At 30.0% G+C, this 13,857-nt stretch overlaps 1 protein-coding gene and 1 long non-coding RNA gene across 2 annotated transcripts in view; one reads left to right on the forward strand and one right to left on the reverse strand.

The window, feature by feature from the left end:
• The window catches only part of LOC141543764 (uncharacterized), an 87,163-nt gene that overhangs the window by 64,232 nt on the left and 9,074 nt on the right, over nucleotides 1-13,857 (forward strand). The gene's annotated exons all lie outside the window — the stretch shown is intronic.
• SLC2A13 (solute carrier family 2 member 13) overlaps nucleotides 1-13,857 on the reverse strand; it is a 139,962-nt gene that overhangs the window by 13,837 nt on the left and 112,268 nt on the right. Inside the window, 1 exon segment of the mRNA XM_074269490.1 lies at nucleotides 1,438-1,563. Coding sequence (XP_074125591.1) covers nucleotides 1,438-1,563 — 126 coding nt within the window.

The following is a 13,857-nucleotide window of genomic DNA, read 5'->3' on the forward strand; positions in this document are numbered from 1 at the left end:
TTGCTGTAAGAACTTTTAACTCTGTTTACCTGAGTTTTCTAATCTATAAAAAGAGCTGGAGAAGGAACTTGCAAATCACTCTAGTATCCTTGCTAAGGAAACTACAAATGGGGTCATAAAGAATCAGACTGACTGAAAAATGATTGAACAACAAAAGTCTTAAATAAGATAAAGTCTGATTGCTGATATCCTAATTTAAGCTTTGTAGGCTTCTGACTCTGGTCTGGGTTTGTGCAACACAATTGCAGACTTCCCCTTATTTAGAGCTCCAGTAAAACATTCATCCCTACAATCCCTATTAGCAAAGTTGGAAGTTCTTTATGTTCAGGATGGTTTGATAAGCTCATTTCTACCCTTCAGTCCCTTCCCTTGCTTCTCAGCTACTGGCCTCAGCCTAGGCTTTTGGACTGAATCCAAAATCCTACTCTACTCTCAGGGTGATAGAGCTATAAGCTCCTACCCAATATCTCTCTCTTTTCCCTGGTTACTCTCCTGAAACATGTTCAGGGGATTAGGGAAACAGAGCCACAGACTCAATCATAATAGTAGTCTCTGCTCTGGTTACATGCCCAAAGGCTGAATCTCTGCCTTAGTCTAAGAGGGGAAAGCCCCATTATCTCTTTGGATATCTCTTTTGATTTCCTCATCATTACTCAGTCTGGTGCTTTTCATCTTTTCTGAAGTAAAGTTATGGTAGAAGGGAGGATTTTATTGATTCTTTTTACTCTGAAGTATTTGACAGTCATCAAGCAATCAAATTCTGAAAACCCACACAAGCTACAGTTCAACTTGTAGCCTTTTGTGCAAGAATCAAAGTGAATACAGAAAGAATCTGAAAGGCAATTCTGCTTAAAATTAAAGACATAGTGTTGAGGTTCAAAAGGAGATCCCAAAAGGTACAGACCAGTGTCACAAGATGTCTCAAAAGAACTTTCAGGGTTGAACCCACCTCAAAGTCAAAGGGCAAAGTTTCTTGTAATTGTAACGCCAATTGAAGTGGGCTAAGTTTCAAAATGATTTAACAAAGAATCAGGAGCAAGAAGATAAATTTATAGCAAAAAACAGAGAGATCTGGTTCTTTGTGTCACTGATATGCTAATTTTATGGCTTAGAGGTAGAACTGAAGAATGGCCTGGCATGCACCTCAATATTGAATTCTGTGGTTTAGAGATGGGTTTGAGGAGTAGTTTGGTAAGTAACTCACCATTTGTCTCAGGAACCCTGTTATCATTGACCAACAGATTATTATCTGGCAGTCAGCAATGTTTAACTTGTTAGACTATACTATAGAATTCCTCAATGAGATTTTGGGTCAATTGACAAAATTGTTGGAACTATAGCATCCCTAAGGTCTGGGGGCCTTAGGATTACTGCTATATTTCTCCTAGAAGCTGCACCCTATCAATGGAACTTGATTGTAATTAACAACTTACATACCTGCCCCAGGCAGCCTCATTTGCTGATGCTTTATTGACTGGAACACAGGAGGAGTCAATCACAGCTGATTTATTCATCTTATAGCAGAATCCACAGCCTGGATCAAGCATGCATCCATCACAGGAACTGTAAAAGAAAAGGAGAGTATTCATCTTGTTGTTCTTGTGTATAGGTAAATAACAGGAGATAATTACCTAAATGTGCATATACTGAGTGTCAATCTGAAACTTTCCCTTTCCTCCTTCTTCCCTTTACTGTCATCCCTTCCTCACTGCCATAAGGACATTAAATCTAAGGAAAAGAAATCTTTTTACATCATCTGCTATGACACACATCTTACTTACATTTAACTTTTAATTTAAGGAATTGTTTTAAATTAAAATTCAGACAGATAAATTAAAAAAGTAGAAGAAAATAGAATTAACCTGATGCATTTGCCTTAGTTGCACAAATTTATATATACAAACATAATTTCTATTTTCTAAGCCATGTTATTAAGCATGGGAGGGGAGCAGTTTTTTTTTCTTCTGATACAAATTTATTTAGTTATTTTGGGGGTAGTTGTGGGGGTCAAAAAAGACAACACATTGTCTTTGCAAATTTAAAGTGCTATCTTAATGAGTCATTAGATGTGATGCTAGAGGAGCTAGGTCTCGTAGATTATTGTTCCTAGATTAGAATTGAAAGGTATTTTAGCTGGTATCTAGTAACATATGAGAAAATGATGTCCTTAAAGCATAAGTGATTTGCCTAAGATCATACAAGTAGTAAGTTGAAGAATATGGATTTGAACTGATGTCCTCTGATTTAAAATACAACATTTTCCACTCTGCTATCCTCTTTGGCATTGGGTTATTATTATATTGGGTACACTAAACCATTTGTATTGTTTAGTTGAAATCAAAGACAAAAAGACTAAGGGTTTCAAAGCCCTTAAATGTTTTTCTGCATTTAGAAGACCTTTCCTTATTGACACTCATAGGCTTGTGAAAGAAAACCACAGGCAAAAAGGAACAGCTGTCTAGTCCTTTGTCACTTCCTATTCTGCTATTTTATTTGCCTATTTTATTCATTCTAGATTTACTAGATTTATTCAGGGAACATGGAGAAAACATTATCCAAAGATTAATTATGGCTTTATAACACTTTTATTAATAAAATAAAAGGTCACAAAATTTTGATTAATTTGACTGACATAAGTGAACACAGAAATTTATTAGCTTGATTTTGTTATTTTTGAAAGTTTTATTGATTTTTACTTATAAAAAAGTAAAAGTTGCATAAAACTAATACAGTGATTTTATCTGAAAGCACATGCCACATTTCACATCTATTATATCCCTTTTCCATTATTTGAAAGTAGAAATCTATTTTACATCTCTCCCACTCTTTACCTCATTAAAAGAAAGAAAAAAATTATTGTAATAAATATGCAGTTAAGCAAAACAAATAGGTAATGACTAAATAAAAATATAAATATATGTATTTATACACACGTGTGTATAATGTGAATATATATGTATAACATATATATGCATATATTCATGCACACATATACATACCTCATATTGCACCCTAATTATATGACTTTTCTTTAATGTATAACATGTTCTTTCATTGTTCTTCTTTAATCCTGAAAGGTCATTTTATTGATCATAGTTTTTATAGCTTTCAAAGTTTTTTACTTTCATAGCTTTGTGTAAATTGTTCTCCTAGTTCTTCTCATTTTTTTGAGATTCTTGACATTTTCCCTTCCATTTGAATTTCATTATTCTTTTTTCTTAATTCTATAGAATAAACCTTTGTTAGATTCCTTGGCAAAGAATTGAATAAATAAATTATTTTGTGTAGTGTAGTTATATGTATTATATTAGCTCATTTTACCCATAAGCAATTAACATCTTAGGACTAATTTAAAAACTGGAATTATTCTTTGATTTTTCTTATAAAATTCATTATGAATTTATAATCATCCTAAAGCTTTGTTTTCAGAAATTCATTTGCAAGTTTTCAACTTCTTTCTATGAAATTGAGGTGCTAAAATTCTCTATTTTTTTTCTCAGCTAATTTGGATACTGTATTTTCAAAATATTCATATAGTTAATTTAATTGGTAGTGTTGGCACAGTGTTGGCTAAATAGTTTGTAACAATATTCTTTATTTCATCTTCATTTTTTATGAATTCTTTTTCAGTTTTGATGTTGACAATTTGGTTTTTCTCTTTCTTCATTTTAAGCAAATTAGCTAATGGATAGACCATTTTATTATCTATTTTATTTACTATTCAGTTAAGTTTTATATTTAATTTTTCTCCATTAATTTTAATGATTTATAATTTGATGTTTAATTGAGGCTTTTTGTTGGTTTTCTAAAAATTGTAGTTGCATTCTCAATGCATTGATTTATTTTTCTTTTTTGTTATTTCATTTCAAGATAAGAAAAATTGTCCCTAGGATTGCCTTGGCCATAGCCTTAAAATTTGGAGAGACCATCTCATTGTCATTAATATCCTTAATTTAACTATCTATTTTTATTTGCTTTTTTGATCAATAATTCTTTAGGATTAAATTATTTCATCATCATTCATTTTAAATATTATTTTAAACACATTAATCTAGCCCTTAGTTTAATAAAATTAGATTGCAATATGTTTAAAGGATGTATATAATATTTCTACTTGTCACATTTATTTTTGAGGTTTTTCTGGACTAAGGCAAAATTAATTTTTGTAAAAATGCCATACACAACTTAAAATATTTTTACTCCTTTCTATTTCCATTCAGTAATTACCAGTGGTCTATTTTCAGTAAATTTTTTAATATTCTATTCAGGTACTTAACTTCTTTCTTGGTTATTTTATCATAAATTTTTTTTGAGAGCTGATCGGGCTAAAAAGTTCTGTAGCATTATAGTTTTATTGTATATTTTTCTTTGTAATTAATTTAGTTTTTCTTTTAAGTATTTAGAAGTCATGCCATTGGGTGCATATTAATTTTCCTTATTGATTTTTTCTGAAATAATTGCTGTCAATGATTTATTGTTCTCAGTTGAACGGTAATAATTTTGTTCCAACCCCTTAATTTAAAACTCTGACTTTTTATGTTTCGAGTATATTTCTTAGAAATACAAAGTGGCTGCAATTACCTTCTGATCCATCCTATCTTTGCTAATCCACACTAACACCTGTTAAATGGACAAATCCATCCCATTCTCAGTAAGATTAACTGTTTATTTCGTTATATTTCTTTTTGCTTCTATTCTATTTCAAGTTATTATCTTTTTCCCCCTTTTAACTCTTTCTTCCCTATTCGCTCTCCAAGTTGAAGGCTTGTTTTTTGTTTTTCCTTATGGTTACTTCCGCCCTGAATTCATTTCTCCTTTTTTCCTACTGAAACCTGCAGCTGTATCTGCTGAACTCAATTATATTTTAACAATTTTCCCCATCTTTTGTTAAAATCCCCATTTTCTTCCATTTATCTTCTCCTTCCCCCTCCCCATTTTTCAAAATGCAAGAAAGCTGTTTATAGATCTTCTGTGTCCTTTAACTATATGATTTCTTGTGATTTTAGGATTCTAAAAGAATGCTTTTAACATGCTTTCTTTCCACTGGCATATAGAGCCTTATACAATCTTTTCACTTGTGATTACCTTTTTTATTTTATTTTTCTTGATTTCCATATTTATGTTCTAAAGTTTCTTTTCAAACTCCAATATTTTTTCCTCTTAGGATTATATTCAATTTTCCTTGGTTGTAAATCTTTTTTTTTCTTTTGTCTTTTGGAATATCTGGATACATGTTATCAATTTCTTTAAAGTGACAATTGCTAAATTTTGTTCAATCTTGATTGTGGTTCTTGAATATTTGACTTTTTTTTCTTCTAGCTGCTAGTAATATTTCCTCTTTTCCTAAAATCTTAGAAGTTTGCAAATATAAATGGAAGTTTTCATTTTGGGGTTTCCTTTCAGGAGGTAATCAGTAGATTCTTTCTATTTTTACTTATATAACATTTTTTAATATGCCTGGGTGATTTTCTTTTATGATTTTCTGAAACTGATATTGAGATTTCAAATTTTTTTCTTGTCATGGATTTCAGGTAGTACTATGATTCTTAAGTTACCTCTCCTTGATTAATTTTCTGGGTTTATTTTTGATATGAGATATTTTCTATTTTGACTATAGATATTTTTGAGTCATTCTTCTTTTATAATTTTATACCTTGGTCATCCCTGGCATCATAAAATTCCTTTATGTTTTTGTAGTTTTTATAATTATCTATTCATTTTTTATTGCTTAAGCTTCAGGAGTAAAGTTTTAGGTTTCTATCCTGGATATTCAGTTATGTTAAGGACTTTCTTAATGGCCTGAATTAACAAAACAAAACAACAACAACAACAACAACAAAACACTTTTGTATAACTGGTGTATGAAATTTAAAAATTAGAGAGAATGCAACCTACTTAAGGATTGGGATTGCTTTGATTTGTATTTCTAACACCTGGTATCATTTCTGTCCCACTGTAGGCACTTAAAAGCTTGTTAATTCATAAGAAATATAGTTAATAATATCATTTTTCCCCTTTTGGATATTATTAATTATCTTTTAAAAAAAATTATAGCAATTGAAAATACTAAAATAAAAGGAACTGAAAAATACAAATTTAAATTTAGAATATTTTTCCATTTGAAAGAATTTTGACATAAAGTGCTCTAAGTAAAATGTGGGAAAATGTCAAAATTCAGAATATGATTCATGTTAGTTGTTTGCCATTCCTCTTTTCATCAAACTCTATATCAGAGAAGGTCCAATTGAAGCTTCAGTCCTTCATAAAGAAGGAAAAGAGACAGTGGAAATACCTTAGAATACTTAAAGTACCAACCCTCCAAAAACATATTTATCAATTAAAATACAAGCATATGTGAATATATATATATATATATATATATATATATATATATATATATATATATATATATATAACTTAGAGCACTTTATGTCAAAATTTTTTCAAATGGAAAAATATTCTAAATTTAAATTTGTATTTTGGAAAGTGAAAACTTTTTTTTTTAAATCCACATTTTAAGGAATCTACTGCTTGACCTTTCACTCACAATACACTAAATATCTTGAATTTAATTTTAGTAAATGACAGAAATTTATAATGTTGAAGGAAAATTAAATAAATATATATCCATGTGTATGTATGTGTACATGAATATATGCTATAAAAAGGCATTATCCAAGATTTAAATTTACAACTTATACAAAATTAATAGGACAGGTATAGTAAACAACAAATCAAAAATGTTGGAGGCTACAGTATGATGTAGAGGAAAGCAGGATATAAGTTTTCTAGTTTTGACTCATTCTATAATCTTGAGAAATTCATTAAACCACAATTGGCCTCAGTTTATTTTATTTTATTTTATTTTCATTATAGCATCTATTGGTTTTTATTAATTAATTTAATTAAGAATATTAAGATTAAGAATAAAATAAACAGAATATAAACTATGGTATATAATAATAGTACCATATAACCAAGCAACTTTGAACTCTATTCCCTTCTCTTCTATTATACTATCCACATTCTGGTGTTCACCTGCTAGTTTGTTTCCCTGCCCCAAATCTGTCCCTTTTCTAAATCTATTCTCTAATTAGCAATAAATATGTCCTTCCTAAAGTATGGTTTAAAATATTACCCTCCTAGATCATCAACTCCAATGACTCCCCATTTTCTCCAGGATAAAATCTAAAATCCTTTCTTTGACTTTTCTTTTATTTGTTTGTTTTTATTATAGGTTTTTATTTACAAGTCATATGCATGGGTAATTTTACAGCATTGACAATTGCCAAACCTTTTGTTCCAATTTTTCCCCTCCTTTCCCCCACCCTTTGCCCCAGATGACAGGATACTGATCATCTATAGTATTGTTGTTGAAGTATATAATGATCTCCTGGTCTTGCTCATTTCACTTAGCATCAGTTCATGCAAATCTCTCCAGGCTTTTTTGAAATCATCCCGCTGGTCATTTCTTATAGAACAAAAATATTCCATAACATTCATATACCACAATTTATTCAGTCATTCTCCAATTGATGGGCATCTACTCTGTTTCCAGTTTTTTGGCCTCATTTTATTATGTATTAAATGAGGAAGTTCTCTTCTATTTTCTAATACTCATAAAAGAAAAATGATATGCAAGTATTTAATTAGAGTTTATAAAAGCTTGTCAATGACTTACTTTATCAAACTCGAAAATCTTAAAGAAATTTAATTAATTTTCCCATTTGCATTCCCAATACTTAGTAATGTCATATATAATTTGATAATTTCACTGATTCACCTATATAGATCTTATAACAGTATAGACACAATCCATTCTCACTTTCTTATCCTTCACATCTGTCATACCACTATCCTCCATTTGATTAGATTAAATCATTTATTTAATTAGATTAAATACCTATTCTGCCTACAATAATCCTTTTTATGTGCTATATTACTAATCAATTAAAAATAGGAAAATTATTGTCAATGTAAGATTAATTTAATTAATTATATAAAGCAAGTAAAATAGCAACTTCAAGATCAAAAATTAAAGTGATTTATACCTACAAAGATTTGAATAAAAATGGTAAACAAGCTGATCTTAAAAGGCTTAAAGCCACACTAATGTAGTCTGTTTTTTTTCAAATACAAGTAGAGATACTGTAGTCAAAAGGTAAATATTATTACAATAGTTGCTAAGAAGATTCGCAATAAGAATTAGTAAAAGGATTATTATATTTACTATTGGAATTCTGTAGTAATAATTATATTAGAAAAATATGTAGATTAGCTATTGTTAATTAACTAATTAACTTTGACTTACTAGCTGCATCAAAATTTGAAAGGTGGGAGTAGAGCCAAGATTGCAGAGTAAAGGAAAATGCAGCCAAATATTCATTTTCAAAGAACTTGAAAGGAACACATCAAATAAAATTTTGGTGACAAATTCCTTGGACATAGTCAATAAAAGCTAGAGTAAGCTAATTTTCTAGACCAAGACTACATAGTGAAAAGAAAAGGTTGATGACAGTGGGCAGGAGTGAGATGTGCTATCCAAGAACAGAATGTGGCAGTCACACTAACTCTCGGCCTTTGAAGTGGCAATAACACAGTAGCAATTTCAGGAGTCCTTGCCAACCGGGGACAGTAAGGAGGATTATAGGATTATATACAATTATTTAGATTGAGATTAGATCAGAATCCTCCCTCCTCAAACTAGTTGTGAAAACAGCACTGTGAAAAAATTGAAGCTTTGGACAGTAACTCTTCCTGCTCTCCCAAGTGAGCAGAAATTAACATAAAATTCAAAACCAAGAAATAGGCTAGAAAATGAGCAAACTACACACACACACACACACACACACACACACACAGAATCTGATCATAAAAAACTAATATGGGAATAGGCAAATTCAAGACACAAAGAAGAACTGAGTGTTCCGAAAACACCCAACACAAAGCAAGACTCAAAAAAAAAAAAAAAATGCAGATTGGATAAAAGTCTAACAAGTATTCCTAGAAGGGTTAAAGAAAGAGCTTTAAGAAAAAAAGAGCGAATTTTAAAAACTGAAATAAAAATGATAGAGAAAAAGTGAAAAAAATCCCTTAAAAATCAGAATTGGCTAAGTGAAAGCCAATGACTCCATGAGACATCAAGAAATAGTAAAATAAACTAAAAATGAAGAATAAGTAAAAATATAAAATATATCACCAGAAAAACAACCCCACCTGCTAGGTATTAGAATTATAACCAAAAATAAACTACCCAGAAAAATTGAGTATAATCCTTCAAGAGAAAAAAAAAAAAAAAAAAAAAATATATATATATATATATATATATATATATATATATATATATATATACATACATTAATGAAATAGAAAAATTTCAAGAATTTCTAATGAAAAGAACAAAAATGAATAGAAAATCTGATATTTAAGCACAAGACTCAGAAGAAATAAAAAGTAAAGATGAGAAAGAAATCATAAAGGACTCAATAAGGTCAAATCGTTTACATTCCTATCAGGAACGATGATATATGCAACTGTGATAGAGTTTAAAAGGCAAGTATTCACATGGAGTTTAAAAGAAATAGTAAAAGGACATTTTAAGGTTTCTTTTAAGAACTTTAGTATCAGTTGTGAGACAAGGAAGACATTGACACAGGACTGCCTAGCATGGCATGTCTGAATCAAAGAAGGCATGGGCTCTATGAGCAAAGCAGAATTGCAGTAGCACAAATGAAATGTGAGATGTACAGATCTAAAGACATCAACATCCAAAATGTTTTAAACACACTATTTGTGCCTGACATAATGGAGAGAAAGTAGAAGCATTCCAAATAATAACAAGGGTGCATGAAGGATGTGCATCATCATCATCATCATTCTTAATTATTATGCTTAATTATTAAGCAATAATAAGAAAAAGAAACTGAAGGAATCAAATTAGGTAGCAATGAAACAAAATTATTGCTCTTTGCAGGTGATGTGATGATATATTTAGAGAATGCTAAAGGATCTATTTTAAAAAAACTAATTGAAATCATTAATAACTATATAAAGTAAATCTATATAAATCACCAGAATTTCTGTTATTAATAAAACCCAGCAAGAAGAGATAAGTGAAATTCTATTTAAAATCATTGCAAACAATGTATAATACTTGGGAGTCTATTTGGTAAGACAAACATGAAGCTGTATGACCATACTTATAAAACACTTCTCATAATAAATAAATCTCTAAATAAATGGGGAACTATCAATTGCCCCTGGACAATGCAAACCAATCCAATAAAAATGACAATATTACCTACATAATTTACTTAGTCAATGCCATATCAATCAAATTAGCAAAAAAAATATTTTAGGTCTTGAAATAATAAGAAAAATATCTGGAAGAACAATGTGCAAAAAGGTGGAATAGCAGTAGTATATTTCAAATTTCATTACAAAGTAGTAATTATCAAAACAAAACTGGAAGAAGCAAAGTCAAGATGGCAAAGAAAAGGCAGGAACTAGACTGAGTATCTCAAATCACTCTCAAAACAATTTAAAATAATACATCAAAATGAATTCTGAAGTGACAGAACCCACAAAATAATGGGATAAAAATTTTTCCAGTTCTAGGAAATTTAGAAGATCAGCAGGTAAGTATTACCACAGTAACAGTGGAGCACTGTCAAGTGCAGGCTGCATTCTTGAAAATCAACAATGGGCCTTGGGGCCAACTGAATAAGCTGTTGTGGGTACCAGAGTTCTCACCCCAAAGATGGTTAGGGAAGGGTAAGACAACTAGTCAGAAGGGATCCTTTTGCTGGCATTAGATGCAAGACTGTTGTATTGCTCAAATATGGATTCATGTTGCACTCCTGGGTCACATTCCTATGGAGAGGAAGACCAGTAGCATACCAGATCTTGCTGTGACATTGGAGCAGTGACCTTGGTCACAGAAGAAGAGAATATTTCTGGTCACTCACAGACCACAGCAAATTTGAGAACAGTGATTAGATCATATCATTGAAAAAACTGAAAAAAAGCAGAGCTTCCTCCCGCTATCTTCCTACTGAATTAGCTCTAAAAGCAATAGCAGCAATAAAGGCCTGAAGATTGGGACAGTGGCTCATCTATCCCAGAACAGAGCTCTTCTTTAACACAGAGTTAAAAGTAAAAGTATTCTAAAACCATAAAGTAAAATAGAATTATAAGAATCTAATGATTTCCTCCTAAAAGAGATCCTCAAATGAAAACCCCCAGACATATTATAGCCAAATTCCAGAGCTCCTAGATCAAGAAGAAAATATTACAAGCAGCCAGAAAAAAACAATTCAAATATGTGGAACCATAGACAGACTCATAGAAGATTTGAATATTAAGGGGCTGCCTATCGATTGGGACAATAATGGTGATTAACTATGCTTAACTTAGCTACTCTAATCAATATAATGATTCAAGACAATTCCAAACAACTTATGAAAAATGTTATCCATATTCAGATAAAAAATCTTATAAACTCAGATTTCAAATCCACACATAATTTTTTTCATTGATTTTTTCTTGTCTTTATTTTTGGCAATATGACTACTATGGAATATATTTTTGCATGCCTTTACATGTCTAATATATATCATATTTCTTGCCTTCTTGATGACTGAGAGAAGATTGCAGGGAAGGAGAGTATTTGGAAGTAAAAATTTTAAGAATGAATGCTTACAGGGGGCAGCTAGGTGGCGCAGTGGATAGAGCACCAGTCTTGAATTCAGGAGGACCCGAGTTCAAATCTGGTCTCAGACACTTCCTAGCTGTGTGACCCTGGGCAAGTCACTTAACCCCATCCTAAAAAAAAATAAACAAATAAAAAATAAATAAAAGAAGAATGAATGCTTACAAATAAATAAAAGATATAAATAATTTAATAATTCACAAAATCCAAAAGCTGTAATGATTAGAAATATAGTAACAAAAAATATATGTATTTCCTGAAACCCTGTAGGAATTCTTTTTAAAAAGTAGAATTGTACATTAAACTGATAACAATAATAGAATATTTATGGTACATTATGGCCCAAAATAATAATGATAGATGATGCTTTAAATACTTATTCAGGATTGTCTTCTCTCAAACTGATAAATTAATGTAATGTCTTCTCCTGATGCTAACAGAATATAGGTGTTAGGGAGAGGCACTTCAAATGTGCTAAAGCAATTGAATTCCTGCTGGTGATAGCATCCTCTAAATTCAGATATTAAGGCTACACTAGAATGATAAAATATTCAGAAGAAGTCAATAAAAAGAATACTTAACAACAAATATGTATAAATATACACATATATAACAGATGTTCATGGATGTATATGAATATAAATATAAGTGTATATGCACATAGATACACACGTGTGTATGTGTGTGTGTGTGTGTGTGTGTGTGTGTGTGTGTATGATAGGGGTTTGGTGGTTTTGAAATATTCCCCCCTAGAACTACATTTTGTGATCAACAACTTGGAAAATTAAATGATAGAACAATACAAAGAGAAAAGTAAAACTGAAGTTAAATCATAGACTAAGAATTAATATATGGAGTAATAATGAAAGAGCACCTATTAATGTTAATTTATAATTAATATGGAAAGCATGAGTTTGTTGGGTCATTTAGGTGTTATCATATAAATATGGGACAACAAGTGATACTGAATTAAACTACAACTAATTCTAAGATTGCTATTAAAATAAATGTGGCCTTAGATCCTTTACTAGCTGTGTGATCCTGGGAAAGCCACTTGCCTAAAATTGGCAAACCACTCCAGTATCGTTGCCAAAAAAACAAAAACAAAACTCTGTGTACAGTATAATTCACAAGGTGATAAAGAATTGTACAAAACTAAACAACTGAACAACATCATATGTATAGTGTGAGATTCCATATTCAATCTTGTTTTTTTATATACTATTATTATCTTAGTGATTAATCTAATTAATTGTTTGTGAAATTTGAATTTAATTCTGAAACTAATTAAAATTGATAAAAATAAACAAGGAAATGCGATCAGAAATGGTAGCTTTGTAATACCTAGTTCATTAGGATGAATAGGTCAAATAAATTTTCATTCATCTTTGTATTTCAAGGAAGTAATAGATTTAAATTTTTAGTGTATTCTTGTTAAATGTAGTTGAAATGTAAAAAAGACTAACACATATTAGAATTGTCAGAAATCACAGAAATATCTAATTGTGACATATTTTGAATAGAGGACTGTCTTTATAATAATAATGCATAACTTCTCAATAAAGATTGTATTATAGAGGATCAATTTTCAAAATATTTAAATTACTTCTAAAGAACAATATGTATAATGCTATAGTTTCTATAAATTTCTGGATCCATAATATATAATGTCCCCAAAGTCTTAGCATAATAATAAGTTTTAATAACTTTAGAAATATGAATGACAGGGTGCTTCATATTGTTAAAATTTAAATGAAAGAGATTATTAAAAATACACAAAAGTAAACAAATATACATTTTTAAAAAATGAAACCTCCAAATCATATCTTTGTTAATTTATACTATATATATTGTCAGTTATTAAAACTTAGAATTGCATAAAGATTTTTGCTATATGCTATACTATCTGATCCATGTTGATATAAGAATTGAAATAGTCATTTGGAATTGTATAACTTTTTAAACCTATGTAGTTAAGGCTCATCCACATAAAATATCTGATGATATTAATATTGAACTTGGAAGTTTTATTATTGTATTGTTCTATATTCATAGAAAACAACATTATTGTCTATATAGTCATAATTGTTCAGGGGATAATTCTTGTATATGACTGAGTCAAATGTTAGGTATTTATAATAAACTTC

The sequence above is a fragment of the Sminthopsis crassicaudata genome, chromosome 5, assembly GCF_048593235.1.
Source record: "Sminthopsis crassicaudata isolate SCR6 chromosome 5, ASM4859323v1, whole genome shotgun sequence".
Lineage (NCBI taxonomy): Eukaryota > Metazoa > Chordata > Mammalia > Dasyuromorphia > Dasyuridae > Sminthopsis > Sminthopsis crassicaudata.